Source organism: Astyanax mexicanus, chromosome 14 (genome assembly GCF_023375975.1).
Source record: "Astyanax mexicanus isolate ESR-SI-001 chromosome 14, AstMex3_surface, whole genome shotgun sequence".
NCBI lineage: Eukaryota > Metazoa > Chordata > Actinopteri > Characiformes > Acestrorhamphidae > Astyanax > Astyanax mexicanus.
Genome location: NC_064421.1, coordinates 17,840,741 through 17,864,751, shown reverse-complemented (window position 1 = coordinate 17,864,751; position 24,011 = coordinate 17,840,741). Strand labels below are relative to the sequence as shown.

Sequence of the window (24,011 nt, the reverse complement as noted above, 5' to 3'; positions counted from 1 at the left end):
AAAGGACACTTTTTAAACCCGCTCATTTCTATGCACATGAACAAAGCAAAAAAGGAAGTTTTAATTTAAAATTGCACATCCAGGACTTTGTTTAGCCAGGTTTGTGTGGTCAATTCTTTCAGCTCCACCCACTTTAATATCCCGTACACGATCCTTGACAGTGAACGCTGTTTATTCATTCATCATCAAGACAATTGTTGCACCCAGAAGGAATCCACTGAAAAGAAAAAAAAAACTTTGTTGGTAGATTTGACATCTTGATGCTCTGCTAGATATTTGATATTAGTCTAATTAGTCCAAATCTATAATAGTTAGGGGATTGCTAACTGTGGGTGATCCTGTGATCCTGACAATTTGATATTTTGAAAACCCAGATATTACAACAACGAACCTGTTCCCCATCTGCTTCAGTTTGAATTTCAAATGGCAACCTTTTTAAATAAGTGAGAGTGAAAGACACCTTGATCTTCGCCTATGTCTGTGTGTATGAGGTCATCTCAATTCCCTATATTACTTTTTTTGACTGATTTGCACTGTGTATGGAAGGGAGGCTATGTCGGCAGCATTCTCTCCCTAGTCAGATACTTCAGTGTGGTGTGGAAGTGTCCAGAAGAAAAGCAAGAACTATCTCCAGGACTCACATTATGTCTAAATCCAGTGAGTGGCCCTGATCTGGCTGATGGGCTGACCCAGACTGGCTGTACTAACGTTTTCCCTCCTCTGGAGTCTGCTGTGTGGGACTGATATATGCTCATTAACTTGGATTTGTTCCCTTTAAAACCATTAACTTTTAACTTTACTTGTTTCAGCTGTTTCCAAGGGGCAACATTTATAGATTTAAAGGAATAGTTCAAACATACATGCTAATGTTACTAAGCATACACATATGCCAAGACCAACTAATTAACATGATGTATTATTTTTAAATGCTAATTAGTGTCTGGTTACTCTCATGTATTTTTAGCAACATTAGCGTTATGGTTTGAACCATTTCTTTGAAGTGTGACGCACCTTAATCTTATACCCTCAAACGCACCTGGGTGACTATTATAACAATTCATTATAAACCACTAAAGTGAGCTTTTATAACCCTGCATTTCTAATGTCATTTGTTTATAGAGAATAAAGGACAAGGTATTAGGTTTAGAAATAGTCTATCAATAGAGGTAGGGTTATAGAGTGCAGCATTATCCTTGTTCAGAGAATTTGTAGCCGATCATTGCAGAGAGTGATAATATGAGGTGTTGATGCATAAAATCTGTTTACATTTTATGGAAATAACTAATATTTCTTAGTTTGATATTCTTCTAAGAAAAACTATACATTACTGCTAGAATACTGTGAGATACTGTTAGATAAAATGCTATTTTAAACATGTTAAACACAAATACATTTTATATAATTATAATAATAGGTGAAGAGATCTTGGAAAATGAGGTACCTTTAATGACATTGAACTGGTTTTTGATGAGTTTTAATTCAAGGACTTGCTGTACCTGCTTTGATTTTGGTGTATTTTGTACATCTTTACATTGTTTTAGAAAGTTATTTTACTTGTGAATCCTGTTTTTAATGTAACTATAATATAAGTATTATTTATTAAAGGGGAGTGTGTTACGCTCATTCTGGTGAGCAAACCTGACCAGACCAAATTCAGTATATACAATGTGGGGGAAAAAAAACTCTGGTCCAGATTTTCAGGTGTAAAAACCATCTAAAACATTGTAAAGATGATCATTTGAATACAGGGGGTTGCTACTTCTTTCTTATTGACTGTTTTCTTTTGCTATACGGATAAGACAGCAGGAAAAGGTTGTGGTGTTTCAATAGCTTATTGACTAGACTAAACATACAATATCTCACAAAAGTGAGTACACCCCTCACATTTTTGTAAATATTTAATTACTATATATTTTTATTGGACAATACTGAAGATATTGACTCTTAAATACAATGTAGTCGTCAGTGTGTAGTCAGTTTGCCGCTTGTATAACAGTGTGAATTTGCTGTGCCCTCAAAATAGTTCAACACAGCCATTAATGTCTAAACTGCTAGCAACAAAAATGAGTACATTCCTAAATAAAAATGGCCCAATTGTGCTTTAAGTGTCAGTATTTGTGTGACCACCATTATTTACGGGCACAACAAATTTGCACTGTTATACAAGCTGCACACTGATTGCATTGTATCAAAGTGTCATATCTTCAGTGTTATCCCATGAAAATATATAATTAATGTTTTACAAACACGTGAGGGATGTACTCACTTTTGTGAGATACTATATATATTTGAATGCCATTTGGGAGTTTTGGATGCTAACTCACTCTAATAATGTGTTTTATTTGCAGTTCTCTAACCATTGCTATGCTTTTACATGTAATACTGTTTCATTTAAAGCATGGCTACATAATTATCCACTATTATTATAAATCTGTGACCTCTCAACAGCTGCACACAAAATGCATACATTCACAAATAACCAACTGACTGAATTACTCTGAATGTTTTTTCCTCTTTGGGTTTCAGATTCCCCTGAAATAGCTTTGAGTCCACACCTTATAAAGAAGCACTCTCATTTCTCCCAAATCTTTGTTTTTATCCCTTGCATGCCACCCCATCTGCAGATGCCAGAGACAACTCGTTCAGCCGCTCGCGCAGCTCCAGTGTGACCAGTATTGACAAGGAGTCACGCGAGGTCATCTCTTCTTTGCATTTCTGTGACTGCCTGTCCAGGAAGAGTGAAGTAGCAGCAGTCACCAGCCTGTGGGTGGGCACCTCCCTGGGCACCATGCTGGCCATCTCCCTTAATGTGCCTTCCACCCCAGAGCAGAGGATGCAGCAGACTGTAGGCATCTCTTTCTGTGGTAAGAGGACCTTCTGTGAAAGAAACACAAATGTAAAACCTTTTATAAAATTTTAGACAAGATGATAATTTCTACCTTCTGAGATGCTCTGAGCTGTCTGACAGTCACAGGAAAAATGTTGATTCTTGGAAAAATGGACAAATGAAAAATGACCCTTTTCCCCTAAAGATTTAGACAGAGTAGAAAATCATGTTTTTAAATATTTTATTTATCTATTGATTTGTTTTTGCAATTAACAGAAGTGTTGAAATGCTAAAAAAAAAAAATTAAATTTATGGATTTATGGACTCAACAGCTTGTTTGACTAAAAAGAAATGATCTAGTTAAAAACATTACAAAAAAATAATAATCATAATATAAGGTGAATCTAAAAGCAGAATCTAAAATATAAATAAGAAAAAAAAGAATTATTATTATATATATTTTTTTCATGACATAGCAGGAGTACAAGTAAAAGACCCTCTCATATTCAGTGGCATTTAAAACCACCATATGTCTAGAATTTTAATTATTTATTTAATAAGTAATCCAGCCACTAATGCTAATATGGATGGATCTGTCTTAACATGAATGTTTTGTGCATCAAACTGTGATGATTTTCTAGTTTTAAATAGACAAAGAACTGAAGTTGGCATGTAAATACTTTTTTGCATGCCTTTTACATTTATATATAAGGTAGCATGTTGCAGCGTTTTTCAAGTTGTGCATATAATTTGCAGCATGCCCTCATTACTGAGCATGCATTAATGGTGCCAGTGGGGCTTGCGTGGCCTTGGTGATCCTTAACAGGTATGGAGTTTCTTAAGTGATCGGCCTATGAAGTGAGCTTTGGAGGGTTTGGACAGGACTTCCTTTTTAGCCTTCCAGAGATGATGAAGTGGGAACTTAACACTTAACGAAACACTGACAAAAGTTGGTGCCTACCTAATGACTTCAGTGAAGAGCTTGTAGTGTAGTGGGTGATTAGAAGATGGGTGAAGGTAATGGGCAGGGCTCTCTATCTAACTCCAATTAATAGCTGCAGGATTGTGTCATCTTTTCCTGTTTTATTTCACTCATCATACAGGGGAACATGCTTAAGCAACTGTGTTTAAGCATGCTGTGGCTAGTTGCTGTAAGCTTTTATCATGTGTAGATTCAGTGATAAATTAAAGAATCAACCTTGCAATGGCAAACACATTTTTGCAATTTAAATACATTTATGCCTTTACTCCCCAGGTTCAGTGGTTCGACTGAAGGGAGGCATCCAGCGCATGGCTTTGTTGGATTCTACTGGTTCTCTCCAGCCTCCTGCTTACGAGGGCTGGTATGACCCAAACGCCCCTGAGGAGGAGAAGGAGAAGACGAGAAAGCGACGGCCCGCCTCTCCGCCGTCCACTCAGGAAAACCAGGACAGCCACTACGCTGTGATCTGCTCTGAGAAACAGGCCAAAGTGGTGGCTCTGCCTTCGCAGAACTGTGTGTTTGAACACAACATCACAGAGAACTCGTTTGTGCTGAGAGCGGACGTGGTGGTCATGCCTGCTGGCATCTGCATCGCCTGCTTTTGTGCCAATGGTCACATCATGACTCTGAGGTAAAGCAGGTGGCTGCAATGCGAAATGAAAGATACAATGAACAGTTGCCTTCTTTTATATTTAGTGTGCCAGTGCACAAACGTGGATTGTAATGTGGATTTTTTTTTTGTCTTTGTTTCTCTGCTTTAAAACCTCTACAGTTTGCCCAGTTTGCGGCCACTGCTGGATGTAAACTACCTGCCCCTGACAGACATGCGAATAGCCAGAACATTCTGCTTCTCAAACCAGGGCCAGGCTCTGTATCTCACCTCCCCTACAGAAATCCAGAGACTGACCTACAGTCAGGAGACCTGTGATAACTTGCAGGTCAGATTGCCAACACCCACAGTGTGTATACTGTAGGGCACTAGTTTCCAGTCTTGGTCTTTAACACCTATTGCAGGAAACACTAAATGATAGTTAGCTAATTAGTTGGAACAGTATGACAATGTTTTAGTGCCATTGTTAAAAAGACTTCAAGAATAAAGTCATAATATTTCAGTTGTAATTATTTTGAAAATAAAATCATAAAACTACCTTGTTAAAGTGGTATTACTACCATAAAATTCACAATATTATGGCCATACAGTTTTCAAAAGCAGCGCATATGTGAAAATGAGGGATGCTAAGGAACGTTAATTATATTTTTCATATCAGTTTCCACCCACAAAGAAATTCAGCATTCTTATTCTAATAACAATCTGATGCTGTTGGGCCAGGATATTCTTTATTGATATGAAATAATAACTTAAATCCAAACTCTTTAACCATAATTTGATTAAATTATTGATAAAATGATATGACTTTATTCTCAGAAGGCCATAGGGTACCACCTTTTTCTCTCTCAAAAGGTCTACTATTTCTTTACAGGCTTAGTGTATAAAACATATGTTTGTATGGTGTATATTGATGTATTTAATTACTGCTGTTTACTGTTCATTTGTAGGAAATGCTGGGAGAGCTCTTTACTCCAGTTGAGACTCCAGAGGCTCCCAATAGAGGCTTCTTTAAGGGTCTTTTTGGAGGTGGGGCCCAGTCGCTGGATAGAGAGGATCTCTGTGAGTATCTGAAACACAAGCAAATCCAAGCAAATCGATTGAAATATCTTCGTGTATATTGCTGCACTGCGTCAGTTCCACATTTTCATCATTCCCCTTTGTTTGTCCTTGGCTTTGCAATCACAGTCGGTGAGTTGGCAGCAGGTAAGGCATCACGCAGCCTGGCCCAGCATATCCCAGGCCCAGGCAGCATGGAGGGCATGAAGGGGGCAGCGTCAGGAGTGGTGGGGGAGCTGGCGCGTGCTCGGATAGCTCTGGATGAGAGAGGGCAGAAACTGGGCGAGCTGGAGGAGAGGACAGCAGCCATGATGGCCAGTGCAGACTCCTTTTCAAAGCATGCACATGATGTAAGTGCCATACAGCCAGCCACACTCAGTATCCTAAAATAACAGTAGGAGAACGGTAGTGTAGACGGGTTTTTATAGCATTTAAATTGAATGCTCTTCACCTATTGGCAAACATGTAGCCAAGAGCAAAAATGTATAGAATCTTTATGGAAGGCTTGTGAGATCTACATTTATGAAAATCTCTTTTTAACAACTTGAAAGCAATTTAGATTTGTTAGCTTTTAATGGTTTGCCAGAGAACACTTAGACAAAGATCAGACATTCCTCCATACAAACACTAAGGATTAAGGCATGTCAAAGTTGAAATAATTCAGGAGTGGGGAAAAACTACATCCCAAATGTTGTCAGAGACTGGTAGATGGTAAGAGGAAACATCTTTTTACAGAGAGGCAGAACTGGTCCTGACAGGTGTGGTGCCCTAGGCGATATTTTGGTTGGTGCCCCTTGCATCACACAGACACTGCAAAGCTTTATGTTGTTGAGTTTGAGACAAGCAAAAAAACAACATTAAACAGTAACACCAGTATTAAAGAAACAAGTGAGCTATCAGGGCACACAAACAGACTTCAAAGTTATTGCTTTTCTTTAAATAAAGAATAGTAAAAACTATTTTTTATAATTTATAATTTAAAAAAAGTATAGTATGTTACCTTGTTTCTCACTCGCTCCTGGGTCCTCAATGAATGGATGGCATCCCTAGGTTTGCTGGAAATACCAGCTATAATAGCATGAGGTGTCCTAAATTTTTCTCCACGAGAAATTTACATTAATGTAATTGTATTCCGTTTTATAAGTTTCGTCTCTCAATGCTGTTCAAATGAAGTTGAAATGTTCATTGTCTTTTTGAAAATATTTCCTATCGCATGTTCTATGATTTTTCATATGGCTATATAAAATCTGCTTCTCTCTTTAGCCAATTTCTAGCTGTTAAATTGTGTGTTACATTACACATTGATTGAACTATAGCGAAATATATAAATAGTGTTGGAGAAAACCAGAATGAATATTGAGTCTGTAATGGTCCTGATAAGTAATTGCTTTTACTCATCTCTGTCCCTCAGGTGATGCTGAAATACAAGGATAAGAAGTGGTATCAGCTCTGATGGCTGTGCAAGAAGTTGGGGGGCCTTTGCCTTAAGGCAGTAGATATACGCCACTTCTCTCCCCCTTCTTTCTCCTGCGTCTGCCATCCTTGCCCAGTACAACACCACACTGTTACCTCAGTCACCTGACTCAGGCTGAGGGGCAGAAGGGAGACCCAGGATGGAAGAAGGTGGAGACGGAAAGAACAGTTTCATAAGGAGCAGACTATCAGTAACTTGGCAGTGTCTGAGACGTTAAGCTCCACTCCGCTACCGCAAAGATGTTATTTTCAGTTACAGGAGAGGAGACTTGATGCAAACGCTGCCCTCGCAACTCACCCATCACCTATGCTGTCATTTTTCACTGCCATTCTACTTACAAAAACTTCAAAACAAAGGATCATGGTGATATTTATATACGTTAGTTGAAAGTACAGCTGAGGAATACAGGAAATGTCTGCAGCATTGCCAGGCGTAATGCTACTGATAATCATTCGCTTGGGCAAGAATAAATGGCATGTCCAGTGACTTAATTTATTGAAACCTAGCATTTTGCATTCCATTTTTTTATGTTTTAAGTAGGCATGGAGTAAATGACAGTATCCTAGAAGATGTGATAGGGTCATTAAATTAAATATCTAAAGGGCTGGTAATGTGTTGCAATTGCCATGAACCATATGATCATTCTGACCACATTTAAATAGTGTCAGTGAAATCATGTTTATCTCCCACTGATTAGATTCCAAAAGTCCACAAAAAGCCAAGATCTCGCACATTTACACTCCCAATCTGTTAATGCAGGCAGGCAGTATATATCCAAATAGTTAATAGGGAAAATGAACTTAGCATGGTTTACTCATTTGCTGAATATTTGAACATTTCAGAATGGTTGCATATCATACACTGGATAAATGTATCTGATACCTGGAGCATGTTGGACTATTCCTATCCATGTGAAGAGAATTAAGATGTTTGTAGAGTAAGGCATGACTCTATGTGCCTTGTGAAATGGATATACTAGACGTGTTCACTTCCAGGGAAGCGTTTGCCAGTTGGTAAACTGAAGAATGTTCCTATTTTCTCATGCTTCAGCTTCTGGGTCAAGTGCTCCCAAAGAGTGTCTCACTGGCCAGCTACAAAAAAGGTCATCCCTACTGTTAGGCTCCAGTACAGGCCAGGCTCCTTGCTGCAGTCAAAACTCCCTCTTTTTCTGAAAGAAAGAACATAAATATATATATTTATCTTTTGTCCAATGTCCATTTTTCCCCAGAGTTCTTTCTTTGGAAAAATGCATGTCTCGTCTGGAGGACTATAGCCATCTGTGTGTTTGTCGTTGCGGTGGAAATGACCAAGCGCCACTAAGTGTTCAGTGCAACTCCATGCTCTTGGTCAGCATTCTCTCAGTCTGTACAGGAGAGGGAGAATTCTCTTTTGCCTTTTGCTTATCATGCAAATATGCCAACCTCGAACTACATATATATATACATATATATCTGTGTGTTGGTGAACATACATATATGCAGGAATATGTGTATGCTCACTTATGGTTATGGAAATGCCATACGTCTTTTTTCATGTGTGAGGTGCAAGAAATTGCTGCTATTTCTGTTCATTTAGGAGCATTATTTTTTGTTCTTTATTTGTGAATGAAGAGCAAGGCTTTTATTTTCTCTTTTCAAACTGCTGCCAAATGTTGTAAATAGTTGGACTTCTGAAGACAAATTTGAGAGAGGTGGCATGATGGAATAGGCTGGGGATGGATGCAATGTTCTTGTCTGACACCAAAGAGTTTCGATTGTCGTTCTCGTGTCCAGAATGCGAGGGTTTAACCTGCTGTTTAGCTGTTCTGCTGTAACTGAGAAACTGGTGTCAAGACCTCCCTAGAAATGCAGTGAGCCACTCCTTTGCTTGCCGTGACGTTTGTGTAAATATCTACCAAAATAGAGAATTTTCAACAATGACCGAACTGAAAAATGAATTACGCTACTGTGCTTCATATTCTTCTTTTTTTGTATAAGCAATTGTGTGGTTTTGCACTATATGTTTTGTATTATAATGACATGAAAGTCATTTTATTGATATTTTTGTAGTTTGTATTGTAACTATTTTTTGGCATTTGTTTCTTTCAGAAGGACCAAAAAATGAGAATGCAAGATGTAGAAATGTGGTGATGGCAAGCTTCAGGAGTGTCTTTTACTCTCAGATCTGTCTTCATTGTCAGTTTAATGATATTATATTTATATATTTGGAAAATATATATATACTTTTAATTTCAGATATTTACAGATGAATACTTTTAGTATATTATTTAAAAAGAGAATGGTGCATTTTACGATGATGAATTAGTTGTATATATTCTCTGTAAATCAAATATAACATTTGAAACGCCTTGGATGGTGGGCTAACAGCATGGTCATGAGTTGAAGGAGGAGCTGCTGCGGTCTAAGGAAGTGTCTCTGGCCATCTCTGTATACTGTGTGTCCTACAAGTTTCTTGCACAAAAGAGGCAGCATGATATTTAGTGTTTACAAACTTGAAATGTCCATTTATGTATACCCTTTATAGGAAGAGTCTAATTTTGGAATCTGCCAGAAAAATGTTTGATGAGAACAAAATCATGTATCTTTTTTATTTTCTCAGTAGGATATGAAGGAGCATATTTATTTCATCTGCATTGTTGCGGTTTGAATCGGTCGGTGTGAGCATACCTAGCCAACGGATCTCCTTAAAGCCCATACTGTTCTGTTCCTTGGGTGGGTCTCTTTTCTGTAACATTCTCATTATAGCCAAGTTATTGTACAGTTTTATTAAGCAAAATTTCACATGGTTGTTTGTCTTAATATGCTGCCACCTACAATTTAGGAAACATGTTAATAAACCTAAATGTGCAATGGAAAAATAAATGTAAAGCAAAGGTCATTTTTGCTAATGGTTTTAATTGTCTCCAAGAGTTCTTGTTCTTCAGTGCGTTTTTATTTGTATATCTTTTAGCCACAAGGTGTCACTGTTTTTCCTGCTGGAACTGCTGTACCAGACTGTCCAAGTCTTTCTTATTTAGTCATCACAGACATTATTTTGGACATTCTTTGTAAAAGTAAAAGCTTTTGGAAGGTATGTAAAGAGAAGTTTAAAAAATCGATGAAGACTTATATAGCTCTATACCCTTACAAGGGTATTTCCATCGATTTTCCAGTACCATTTAGAAACAAGTAAAAAAAAAAATCTGCAAGTTTCTGTAAAATGCACCATTTCATCCCAAACCACTCTAAATAACTTGTTTACATATCAACAGCTGATTTATAGGTCAATGTCAATAAAACACGTATCTTCTTTACGTAGTTGTTTAAGTTTCATACAAACACTGTAACTATACATTCTAAAGATTTACTCTGGATGAACACATTACAAATATAAAATATTGCTAACCTTTTAAAGTGTTTTTTTTATTTGTTCATTTTGTACAGTTTTTTTTTTATAGATTATTTTTATTTCTTTTTAAGAAAAAAGCCTTTGACATCAGTGACCTCACAACCAAGCTGAGACATTTACAATTCAATTTATCATGCATTCTTTATTCCAGCACCCTGCGTTGATTTTATCTCCCCTCAAACAATCAAATATATTCTATATAATTTTAATTGACAGCACTAATATACATATAACAGCATTTTACATTTATTACATTCATTCTTTTATTTACATTTAAATGTCCACTAAAAAAATGTGCGTCTAAAAAAAGAAATTTGATTAATCGCAGTTAATCACAGAATTTTGTTGTGATTACTCAGATTAAATTTTAATCGATTGACACCACTATTAATAATATTAATATTATTTAATAGTTCTCATAGTCTCTCTAAAATCTCCTACAGGACACTTGGGGGCTTCCTGTTCTTTCTGTACTCCATTTAAAAATCCCAGATCAGTAACAAGAATCAACCCAAATTCTGCATGTTTGAAAACAGAGGTAAAAACTAGACAAACATAGCGAAACTAAAGGTTTGGAGGACATGAACTGTTTGATTGGTGTTCAGGAAATTATTGATTTTCAGGAAAGAAGGAATGAAGTTCAGGAAAGAGCCAATTTTATGATTTTAAATTATATTATATATTATATTATATATATATATATTTATATTATATATTATATTTTAACATTAGCAGATTTACTTAAAAAAAAAAAAAAAAAATATATATATATATATATATATATATATATATATATATATATATATATATATATATATATATATATTACAATTACAGTGATGTTTTTTTAGCATTGTTCCCTATCAAACATGAACGCTTTTTATGAAATGCTTGTATAGAAATTCTCAAGATTTAGTGGTGTGATGTCAGGCAGACAATTGACAAAAATCCTGCCCTTTTTAAGTCTGATAATCTGAAAAATAAAATTATAACAAAATTGCAAAAAAAAAGGAAATCTGTAAGGGGGCACATACTTTTTCTCGCCACTTTTTCACACTCTGTAGGGGAAGGATTTCAAACCATCCTTATGTAACTCTGTTCTAAGAGAAAAGGTTAGGCTCTAAAACAGGGGGGTAAGGCTACAAATTAGAATTGGGATTGGGCCATAGTCTGCCGCTAAGTACAATATGAGGCCAATACAGCGCCGCCTGCAATTCTTGATCTAGCCGGCAGGTGCCGCCAGAGTGGTGGCGGAGAACCCGGGAGGAGAGCGCAGGTTTATAGCTATCGCGATGAGAGGGGGAATTTCAATTTAGCGACGAGTGAGCTGGAGAACACAGCCCGGAGAGGCTGCTGCTTTCTGCTGGAAGACAGAAGAGGAACGTCCAGACGTCTTGTGTGAGATGAGGTGGAGTCGTCAGGATGTAGAAAAATGCGAAGAAACTGGTGAGAAACACCTCAGTGTGCAAAACCAGACGTTTACTCACTTTAATACCAACACAGGCGGTGAGGAGCAGTAGGAGGAGCAGTGAGCGGTGGAGGACTTTCTTTCTAATGGATATATTTTAACTGACTGACTGAGAGGACGCGGATAAGTTGTGTTTGGACTGTTCTGGGGAGAAACATTAGGATAAATAACTAACTAACGAGGTTGGTTAAAAGCTTTCTAGTCGTTTGACTGGACTAAGACAGTGTGTTTGAAGTTTTCTCACGGTGCCAGTGCTTTTTTGAGGGACTAAAGTTTCCATTAAATTAGCTATAAAATGTAAGTTAGAGGAAGGACAGGTCCAGCGGTCAGTGCTGCACTTTATTTATTTATTTTTGCCTGTTTTGCCTTAGAAGTGCCTTGAACGCACGCTTTCGGTGTTTTTGTTTTGTAAACACACTTACACTCACTTTCCTCCCAAAGATGATGGACCTGCCGGGACCAGGCTCGTTTTAAACAGCAGGAGGAGGAGAAGACGCAACAGCAGCACCCAGTAAAATGCTATGAGGTGAGGTGAGGTGAGGAGACTGGAGAGAACCATCACTGATGCCTGGTGGACACTCACTAACTGTGAAACAATGAGCAACGGTCCCAATATTGTCTACGAGTGGCTGAAGACCCTCCAGCTTTGCCAGTATGTTGAGGCGTTTGTGGATAATGGTTACGACGACTTGGAGGTGTGCAAGCAGATCGGAGACCCTGACCTGGACGCTATAGGAGTCTTCAACCCTCACCACAGGCAAAAGCTTCTCCGTGCAGTGCGCAGACTGAGAGATGAGGACAAGAAAGTGGCCCCAGGACTTTACTTCACTTTAGAACCTCTCCCTGGTGTCCCCAGTGTCGTGCACTCCTCTCAGGTGTGTGACACTGAAGTAAAAGACTCAAAATCATGGGTCACTCCTGCCTGGAACAGAAGAGGACTCAGCCCAGACTTTGGGCTTCCAAATAATAACAATAATAGTCTCTTGCTTGAACACCATATGGATCCAGTGACCTACCCTAAACTCAAGCTGAAGATTCTGATCCGAGACAAACTCGTCAAGGATGGTATCGACCTGAGCAAGCCCCCCTACTCATTTAAGGTATGTGTGCAGGTTTATTCATTAGCTACATTTCTCTTTAGTACACTTCTGTAGTGGCTAACAACTAGCTGATCAGTTCAGACAATCACACACACGGCTTATAAAAGCCTCAAGGCTGGGTCATAAACACTGGTTATTTATGTTCATGTGGCTACCTCTGGTTTGCAATAATTTAGCCTCTATTTAAAAAATAATATATATATATATATATATATATATATATATATATATATATATATATATATATATATATTGTCTAGTGTGTGATTTTGGTTACATGCTGTTTGTTACATCCAGCAGTGGATATGGCTTTTATATTGTAAAACAACATGGTATAATTAGAGTAATAAAACAGATAAAAACTCTCATAGATAGAAAATGTAAAATTATTGTGTAACCTGGTGTTTTTCAACCATGTCCACAATTTTTTTGTGTCTCAAAAATGTTGTGTCTTTTTGCGATAACTTGCACAGGTACAGGTGTGTTAAAACCATAGACCAGACTGTCCAACAGAGTTTGGTTATTTCCATGCTCAAATACACATACAATAACTACTAATTAACATAAAATTTGATTCAGGGTTTTTTGAGCAGGCGACCCTGCACACTGTGTTGGAATTGTTGACCCCTTGTCTTAGCAGTTACAGGAGGTCAGGCTCTTAGACCTGTGCAATTGTCCAGTGCTTTACATGCTGCTACCTTTACTTAAGACGCTTTTAACTTCTTCATGTCAGTCTAGTGTATCTTAATCACATGTTACTGCATGCATTTACACGTGCATCTAGACCTGCACTGTACAAGACAAATGGTCTAGTTGTCTATTGAAGGTATTAGACAGTCTAAATTGAGCCCATTATTCATTAGTGGACTCTGAGGCTTTGGGAGGCTGCAGTGGTTTGGCCCTAATCAATAACTTAGAGGACAAAGACAATAATCCATTAAGCTCATTTACAACTGACAGTAGAGAGGTTTACAATACAGACATCACAGTGGAATTTGGAGAATTAATGGATAACATAAATTTACACATACCATACCACACACCATATATTTTTATAGGGACAAAGGTTTTAAGATATGTGTTACTATTAAAATTAAGGGTATTAATATTTGTGTTTGTTGCTTTTGTCAGTATCTATTTTGTATCTTGTAGCTTTCAATGATTTTCTTTGATTTTGGAGCGTTGCTGTAAGGATTTGATTGTATTCAGCAACAAGAATTTTAGTGAGGTCAGAATGTTGGATAGTCACAATCCCATCTCATCTCCAGTTTTAACCAAATCATCCCAAAAGTATTGGATAGAGCCCTACTATTCCAGAGGACAAAGTTCCACTGCTCCATAGCTTAGTCCTGAGGGCTTTATACCTCGCCAGGCTCAATAGGTTCATGTTTATGTGCTCCAGTACTGTTCTATTGACAGTACTTCTCTGTAGACAGGCTTTTTGTGTGAATTAATACATCTGCTCCAGCAATGGCTGCAACTTAAAGGAGCTAAATGCATTTATTAAAAGTCTTTTCCCCAAACATTCAGACATAGAGCGTAGGCCTATTTGATACAAAATAGTCTGGGTAAGCAGCTGAACTTTAAAATAGGTTAATTTACTTATACAAAGGTGTGCTGAAATATTACAAATATTAGAAGAAGGTTTGGAAATGTGTGGAAATGTGTTGCACTGTATTATGGCCCCTAAAGTATGCCTAAAGCAATTATGGGGCTCTATTATCACTACAACCAGACATAATGCAATTATGCTTTTATCTCTGAGCCTGAGGACCAATTTACAATCAACCCAAATTCATCACATTAGTGAGGGAGCTGAATAAACCATTGCCATTTAAATCCATGATATCAACCTGTAGCAGCCTGCACCTCGCTGAGCGGTTGTCACGAAGCAGTGCTGAACTGTCAATGGACTCGTCCTGTGCTTTTGTTCGCAGCCTGAGCTGCGCCTCTTATGGGCTTCTTATCAGTGCATTTATCAGAGTGACTGGTCTCTGGTGACAGATGGTTGTGAATGGCTTCATTGGGGCTTGAGCGCGGCCCAAAGAGCCACTTAAACTTCACATGGGATCCCAAAGACACACAAAACTCATCAGTCCTTATTATCATCACTATTTGCATTTGTTAAGAGTGGGCCGCGTCTCGACCACTTTATCTGCTTCATTGATTCCTGTTTTTTTCGTCATCTTTTGTGGTTCGAGGCTTCACATTTTAACTGTAGTCTGCACCACACAAAAGGGGTGAACTGTGAAAGCTAATCCAGTGACTTATTTTACTTTGTTGTGTTTTGGCAACTTTGCCCAAGTCATTGATGTGCAGACTTATGAATAGGGCTAGTAGTATGAAAAGTTTTCATGAAAAAAAAAAAAAATAGCTGCGATGACATCTTAAATAACAGCTCAAATTGCATTATGTGTGTGCAGCAACAGAGGAAGCTAGAGGAAGTAGAGTGAGTTTGAGGTCCACACACAGAACAAACTACTTTTTAGCCTGGGAAAAATAAATGCAGTTAATTCAAGTGCTGAAAAACATTTAAGAATGTTAAATTAATTTAGGATCTATAATTACTGTGTTTCACATTAGTGTCGCAACATCTAGTGATATTGCATTTTTGTGTCCATATCTTACACTCCTACTTATGAACACGTTTACTTGTTCATAAGGTTTATCAGCAGAAGGAGATTCTCGTAAGAAGAGTGTCTTTTTGGATAACACTTGACAGTGGGAACTTGACTCTAAATGTTCTCTGCTCTTTCAGGATCATCCCCTCTTAGTGGGGAAAAGTAGGAGATGGGCCTAACCTGCATTAATCATGAGCAGATGGAAGTTCTTTTAGGCGTGCTTGAAAATAAAGTTCCACCAGTGATGCATCATTCTCTCTTCAAGAAGCTTTAGTAAAGCTGAAGTGTGTGTCACAGCGAATGAATCGTTTATGGCCCGGGTTTATAGCTCCACACGTTTTCTATTTAAGGCACTAGCATGTGGCAGTGAGAGGGAGAGTGAGTGCGAGCAACAATGAGATGTGTAGCTGTCCTTTCCTTTCACTTTATTAGGATCATATTTTTGTTTAGAGAGGGCATCTAAAGCTTCAAACTATTTTTAACAGTAAATTGACGCATTTGTTTTCTCCTAATTTTGTTGCGGCCAGTTTCCTCCTGCTAGCAAGTTCTCAACTTGCAAAATATGCAGCTAACTGGAAAGCTGAAAAATAGCTAAACTTTCTTATGGCCAATTATACAGATTTATTGGACATCTTAACTTGCTAAAATGTTAACGATGAGTCTAAATCAGGGGTGTCAAACTCATTTTGGCCGAGGGCCACATTAGCATATTGACTGTCCTCTGAGGGCCAGATGTAACTTATAAACGTAATAAAATGTAACCAGATGTAATATAAAATGAATGTATTTACTCCTTAATGTTACATAACTCTCAATATATTATTTATTCAATCAAATATTACAGTTGCATGGAAAAAATGTTTGCTTGCTGCTCTATTAACATAAATCCTTTTAATTTGTCATGTTATGAAATCCAAAAACTCCATCAGTCAAGAACCAAACTATTCAAGTGAATAGAAATGACATAAAATACAAGTTATATTAACTGTGATCAAAACGTTTGATACTGAAATAAGGCTTAATAAATATAAAATCAAAAATTGTGAGCTGTTAAGAACATGTGACAGATTTAGCAGTTCCTCAGATTTAGCAGTTCCTCATACAACCACTAGTGGGAGCTGCTGGCCCGCAGTCTTTACTTAGTCAGAGCTACAGCCCAGCCACGGGCTACAGGGCTCAGCTGAGCCAGTCTGGAGCGTTTTTAAAATTTTTAAGTTCTTCCGTGTATGAAATAAAGGTTTTAACCCCACTAACCGGATAATACAGCTCTCTACAGTTCATCTTTCAGCCTAAGCAGCTAACAGCAGCAGTTCAGAGCAGCCGTCACGGAGTCACTGCTGGGATTACATTAAAAACAGGTCAGTTAGCGCGCTGCTAACCTCATGATGTTTATAACTACGGAGTTTAGTGAACACACCACGGCTGCAAGGTTAGACTGTTGAAGGCTACTGAAGACTATTAAAGTCTACTGGAGGTTATTGAAAGGGTTTTTGGGGGCAGAAATCAGTACAGGCTGGTTAGATAAGTGATTCACGTCCTCGTCCTTTGCTGTGGTGAAACTGTGACTAGCGCTGTCACAGTGATGTTTATTAACGTCATTAAAACAGATTTTGTCAGCTATTGTCTTATACATATTTACTCATAACTTATATCTCTCCTAAAAAGCTTTTATTTTGGTCAGTAACACTCTTCGTAACACAAAAGTCATACCGGTCTTTCGCCTTGAAGCACAGCCGTCTGTCTGCATCAACTTTTCTTTTTCTGGATATTATGGGATAAACATTTGTATGTCTCAATTACACCCAAAAAGTTACGCCTTCCCTCCGGCAGGGTTTCCACATCAATGACTACACTGCCGAGTAGTGGCAGTAAGCCGTAACTTCGCGGGTAATACAATCGACAAGCATTGTGGGAAATGTAGCTTTTGGTCAAAAAACACTTCTGACCTCTTTATTATAGACACTAAGATTTTACAAGCTCTCGCGGGCCACATAAAAGGACGTGGCGGGCCACATTTGGCCCGCGGGCCTTGTGTTTGACACATGTGGTCTAAATGATCAAGATAATCTATTACTGATGTTTTAGCTCAGTGAGCACAGAGAAGTTTAAAGACATGAATAAGATGATAAACATTTACAAAACATCTAGATTTTAGCTGTTTTATCTAATTGTAGTTTTTGTGAGGTTATAAAAAGACTGCTGTTATGGGGGACCTTGATTTTTAAGGCACATATTGTGTTTCTTCTCATTTAAATGGAATATAATGCAACTTTTGTGTACCACTATAATTTACCTGGCCAACACCATCATCTTTCCTTTAGCATTTATGTTTGTAAAAAAAATATTTGGGAAAATATAAAACTGAATAGGAACTTGCTACATTTACCTAGCCTGTAACATGATCCAATTGTAAACCACTGTGAATAATGCCTTAAATGTAGATAACACTGTATTTTTGCATGCTAATTTTCAGTCAGGCAAGTGTGGATCAAAATGTCAGTGTTCACTGAAAAATATTTTTTTTCCTGTATATAAAATTTTGGATCACTAATCGCTCCCGAATGTAGTCTTTTAGAAAGACTGTGGACTGTGACAATTGTAAAAACACTTGTGTATTCTTACTTTGCTTAAGCCTTATGTTCAAAAAGGTCCTCCGTCTATCCTCAGGAGTTCTAATAGGAGTTTATTGAATTTGTAAGCCATGGATTCCTGTTGAGGGTGTTCTGTAAACAGTGATTTTGGAGCCGTCTGGACTGTCAGTGTGGTAAGTCTGATAATTCATAGTGTGGTGTGGTGTGGTGGTGTTAGTTTACAGTTGGGATGTTCTCCCAGCTTTTGCACTTAGGGCATCAATCTTATGTGATTTTGTATTTTTGGCCTACAATGTCAAGCAGATGCTTTCTTAAAGGGAATCCTCACTAATACTCAAATTATTCAAGTGCATCAAAATAAAGTGTTTAATATGTATCTAATGGATTTCCATGGTTTTTACTTTTTTCTGTAAAGAACTATGAGAATTTGCAATAGCAGGTCATATGCGTTATGATTTAGAGATACTACTTGAGAACCAAATTTACACATTTTGCTTATTTGTGTTTTTTTTTTCAATTTATACATCATATTTTTTGTGTAGGATGTGCACATTGTGTTAAAATCTACAAGAATAATCATTTATTATAAATATTTACTTTTAAGCCTTGTTGATGAATGAAGCTGGGTAACTTCTCTGTAAAGCTCTATACTCTTACTTCTGAGAGCATGCTCTAAAATGGAAATAACTTGTGCACACTCAATGCAGAATAATGTTCATGAAAGATTCAGACTCTACAAACTGCAAAGAGCAGGAGAGGCACTTTGCGACTCACAGCTGACCTTTTATTTCGTTTGAACTTAGGGAGGCGGATTGATTTGAAGCCGTCTGGAACATTTCAGTTTCCTGGTCTTTCTCAGGTTTTTGCACGGCAGGAAGAACAGAAGTATTTCAAAAAGTGTCTTACAGCAAGTCTTCTAAGGACAAATCACTAAACGCTTTGACCTAATGCAGCGTCTTTGGTTGTCCTAAAATCTGAATGAATCTGTTCCTCTGTCAGTTTTGGCCACAGAACAGCTTGGCAGTGCAGGAGAGAGCCCTTTTAGACTCTGCAGAGCTGTCATCGTGTTTTCTGAAAGCCTCTGACAGCCCATCCAGGTTTGGGATTTACAGAGGGCATTTTTACATGGTCAACTGTCCATGTAAAGAGCAGTGGTAAACCAGAGCTTGTGTAGCAGTAACTCAAAATGCCTTTCACCCCATTAAATATATTTTTAAATATTTTCTGATTAGACAGTGTCAGGTCGCTGTTAAGTACATAGGTAAAATTAATTATGTCCAAAAACAAAATAAACAATCATGCAGTTTACATGATCGTACACTGGTGATTAACTGGTATCCGTTTGTACTTTTTCCTGTATTTTGATTTATGTATCCAGTTTTTCCTCTTGATTTTTTACACCCTTTTTTCCTGCTGTATAAGCAAATAGGCACATTTTTCGCTATGCTCACAAATCAAATGGAGTTATCATGCTTTATATTGGCTTTTTCCATTTAGAACATCAAAATGGTCTGTTTTTAAGCTTAAACCATATTATTTTCATTAATAGCTGAAATGTGTTCCTTTAAATTAACGAAACACACCAGTCCTGCTTACAGATTATTTAAACCTTTCGTCATTTCCACCTCTGCAGTGTAGGGGTGGGCGATATTATATCGTATACAATATATCGTGACACAGAAATATCATGATATTAAAAATCCATATTGTGATAATAGAGCTGTTCTGTCTTAAAAGTAGTCTATTATTTACTGTGAAGCTTTAGGTGTATTTATTGTATAATTTATACAATATCGCAAAAATACCCTGAAATATATGATATTATTTTAGAACCATATCGCCCACCCCTACTGCAGCGCCCTCGCGGGTTTCACTGAGTTATAGACAAAGATAATGTTTGTGTGTACTTTAGTACATGGACACTCACAATATGCAAATCAGTCAATAAATAATACCATCCACCGGTGATGTCTATTGTTTTTGTACTTTACCTATTCTATTATTTGCACTTCAATATTATTTTTGTACTTAACCTCTTCTATTATTTGCACTTCAATATTGTAAGTCGCTTTGGACAAAAGCGTCTGCCAAATGTAATGTAATGTAATGTAATGTAATGTCGAACCATCTGCGTCTCATCGATATTGGAGGCACACTGCTCAGCCCAGGCAGCTCTCCATTCTGCCCTGCCCCTAAACCCATACATCACCAAGTGCCCCTTCCAAACTACCTCTCCCATTTTGTTTTTAGCATTTTTCACATTTGAGCTGAGGGTGAAGTCAGCTAAAATCAGGGTGTTTAGTTACCTTTTAACAAGACTATACAGGGCTAGGATAGTAATGTTAGCTGATGGTAAAAAGCATTAGAATTAGTTTGTTTAATAGAATATAGAGTGTTTCTCTATGTTTTAAGTCACACATGATCTGTGGTCTGTGATCACATGGCTTTAATTTAATTTAGTACTACATGTTATGCCACATTGTGACAAATCCTCAAAAGCTCTGCTAAGAAGTTCGTTCATTGGTCAGTTTACACAGCTGAATTATGGTCAAGTTGAAATATACTGGCCACCTTCACTTTTAATACAGTGTCCTATTATAACTTGACCAGCAACTAAATGATTTGAATTGTTTTAAATGTATTGGTAAAATATTGTCAAATCTTAAATTTACTAAAGTCTGTTTATACTGTGTGTATTCACAGTTGCCTTAAAAATATACTTCGGCATGTGTAGTCATAATAATATGTATTATTATTATTGTAGTAATAATATGTCTTATGTCATTTTGCCAAATCCAGAATTCCTGGTATTTACATATTTAGGAGTATTTTATCCTCTTCAGTATTACAGATACCATGAAATATCTTAGAGTGATATCTTGTGATAATCCATATATCACAGAATCGCAGTATTGTGAAATCATCATTATTATGGGCAATATATTGTTGTCATATCATATTGGGAGATGTCCTGTGATTCCCCTGGACATTGCATATCTACACACTACACAAAATTCAGATAGTCACTTGTTAACTAATTGACTGTTTCAGTTTAACAGTCATGCAAATTTCTCTGGCCTTTAATCTATGTAAATATAGTGGATAAGGGTGGTTAGGGCTGTAGAAGCCAGCTTTTAGGTAAAGGAAATACTGGAGTGTGGTGATGTGGCACATGGAGAGTTGTGCACCATCTTGGCTGGTTTAAACCTAATTGCTGTGTACTTTACTTTTATATAAAAAAAGAAAAATGTCATTCATGTATAATGGAATAAAATGCAGCACATTCTGAATATAAATCAGTATAATAAGAATGGAACGGTATTTGAACAGCAGTTATACTGAATATGCCACTACTCTTACATGCTATTTGTCTTAAAATGTGATAGATTTCATGAAAATATCTTTAAATATTACGATCTAACCTTTTTAGCATATTGCGCAGCCCTTGTAACAACTATGTCAGACATATTGTTTGGATGATGCTAAACATCTCTAAGCTAAACAGACTATACATTTCAGTGTGGCTTGTACAAAAAGACAGCTTGACGTTGTGATATACATAATTAATAGGCAATATAATACACAGAAATTTAATCAGTGTAGTCATGAAAAGCACACAAATCCATATATTTTCACTGGTCTCATAGTATATTATGTATTGTTGCTGTCAAGTAAAAAAAACCTTTTTCCCCAGTAATTTTAATCTTTATATTTAATCTGAAATTAGTGAAGAATGTACCAATATAAATCATTCAGAATTCTTAAACTGAAGGTTTAAATGGTATTTACTTTTCCTGTGAAATTGAGACAGCATTTTGTAAGACAGCAACAATTAATTTATTTTACAATAAACTTCATACATACAGTACATGCAGCTGTATTAAAGGAGACCTCTGGTGTAAAATTGACTTGATGTATTAAAACATGATAAAGAGTTCTAGCCTTTGTTGAATAGCCCGGCTCTGTTCTCCCAGCAGATGAATCACTTTTTACCCCGTTATCCAGGCTCAAAGTAGCTCCACACATCATTGGTAGAATCCATAGAGCCCTGTCATTTAAAAAGAGGCGTTAAGAACTTTAAAAGTGCACAAGGAGCTTATTAAAAAACCCTGTTTACAACCCATAGCATAACCTAATCTCCGGGCATTACTGCATCAAAATTACAGCATCTCGGAAAGAGGTCGGCTATTCAACAAAGGTTAGTACTCCTTATAATTACATCTCTCTCTCTCTTTCTCTTTCTCTCTCATTCTCATTCTCATTCAATATATATATATATATATATATATATATATATATATATATATATATATATATATATATATATATATATATATATATATATATATATATATATATATATATATATATATTTTGTCTTTGGCATGTGGCCATTTGCAGTTTGATAACTAAAGGCATATAGTGTGTTTGTGTGTTTGTGTGTGTTTGTGTGTGTGTGTGTGTGTGTGTGTGTGTGTGTGTGGAAAGGATTTAGATCTCATGAATGCAAATGCTTCAGAGGAGCAAACACAGCTGTCCACCCAAATGTTGCTGCCCGTGCTGTATGAGCGTGATTGCTTTTAAACACTAGGCCCATGTGACCAACGCAACTCTACAGGGCAGGCTGAATAATCCTCCAAAACACTTTTTTTATATAATTGAAACATCAATGATTTTCATCCTTTGGGAAAGTGAAAAAAGCACAAGGACATTATTTTAATCACATTTTATTAATTGCAGCTTCTTTTTAAAATGATCATCAGTAAATGATAAAAAGTAAAAAGTGTATAGGAGAATGACGTATATTCGTTTGGCAATTTAAGCTCCACTTTGTTTAGTCTTTATGAAAAGTGATCCTGTGTGTGCTATTATTTGTGGGACAGCGCTGCTTTTCCATGCACACGGAGAGTCAGAATGAATATGCCAGAGTGTGAAAACTGCTAATTATCTCCTTAGTGCTGACAGGTCCCTCCATCATGAAGTAGCCACTAAAGGCAAGCTGGCAGACTGCCATGAAGACCAGTGTTGAGACGTGGCTCACATCAGCCAACGCACAATCATCCTAGCAGTAATGGACTCTAGAGCTAAGCTCATGCCAAATCTACTCATAATGCCAGGCCTTTGCCATGCATCACTGCTATGTATACTGGCAAGCACGGTCTCCCAGCCTATACTTTCTTTCTGATGTACATGTATAAGAAGCAATCAAACATGAATCAAGGGCTTACAATATACTGTTTAGTGTTTTTTTTTATTACAGATGTCCTGTGCAATGCTGGTATTGCAGGAAGCTACGATATACAATATGCTTCTACTAATCTTAGAATTGTTTGCGTGCTGTAAGAATCCTGAACAGCCACAGATGTTCCTTGATGAGTTTCTTTAAGTATCAGTTTGTGCAAATTCATGTAATCTTTTAATATTTTCTAGACCTTGCAATTTTGTCCAATCACTACAGAAACAGGAAGGAATGGGAACTCTTGCGTGTGATCACACTTGAACTCTAAGGTATTAGTCATGCCAGAAATAATCCTATGATTATGATAGAGCAATACAGAGCAACAGACTGACCCCAGCTCAGTTTTTTAACAGGTTTGTGGTGTTACCAGTGTAAAATGTTAAATGTAAATGTAATTGTTGGGGATTTTAATAACTAAAGCATGTGGTCAAGTACTTTTTAAACGTGCATTGTGTTGTGGTTTCCTTTTAGAGCAGATAAAATGGGTGGTTTTAGGGAGGATTTTCTCCTACTCCCTGTTAGCTTGATAGCTCTTCCATGTCTGAATGACCAGATGGAGATGGCATTCGTTATTCAGGTATCTTCTTGTTCACAGTAGCTCTTGTCATTTCCATTAGCAGCTAGCAGTTGCTCAGGTAAACAGCAAAAGCTGTCGG

At 37.2% G+C, this 24,011-nt stretch overlaps 2 protein-coding genes across 15 annotated transcripts in view; both read left to right on the top strand.

Moving 5' to 3' along the window:
• The window catches only part of stxbp5b (syntaxin binding protein 5b (tomosyn)), a 38,355-nt gene extending 28,510 nt beyond the window's left edge, over nt 1–9,845 (top strand). For 6 of the 10 annotated variants that reach the window (XM_007251969.4, XM_022672995.2, XM_022672994.2 and 3 more), the window contains 6 exons: nt 2,625–2,864; nt 4,083–4,440; nt 4,582–4,747; nt 5,367–5,478; nt 5,605–5,825; nt 6,887–9,845. In XM_007251969.4, coding sequence (XP_007252031.2) covers nt 2,625–2,864; nt 4,083–4,440; nt 4,582–4,747; nt 5,367–5,478; nt 5,605–5,825; nt 6,887–6,928 — 1,139 coding nt within the window. In that variant the 3' untranslated portion in view covers nt 6,929–9,845. Of the gene's footprint in view, nt 1–546; nt 658–2,624; nt 2,865–4,082; nt 4,441–4,581; nt 4,748–5,366; nt 5,479–5,604; nt 5,826–6,886 lie in introns of all 10 variants that reach the window. The other 4 variants (XM_015606530.3, XM_007251968.4, XM_022672991.2 and 1 more) reach the window with 1 other exon arrangement.
• A 1,798-nt stretch (nt 9,846–11,643) lies between these two features.
• sash1b (SAM and SH3 domain containing 1b) overlaps nt 11,644–24,011 on the top strand; it is an 87,216-nt gene continuing 74,848 nt past the window's right edge. For 2 of the 5 annotated variants that reach the window (XM_007251974.4, XM_022672999.2), the window contains exon 1: nt 11,644–12,904. In XM_007251974.4, coding sequence (XP_007252036.3) covers nt 12,401–12,904 — 504 coding nt within the window. In that variant the 5' untranslated portion in view covers nt 11,644–12,400. The remainder of the gene's footprint in view (nt 12,905–24,011) is intronic. The other 3 variants (XM_022673000.2, XM_022673001.2, XM_007251973.4) reach the window with 3 other exon arrangements.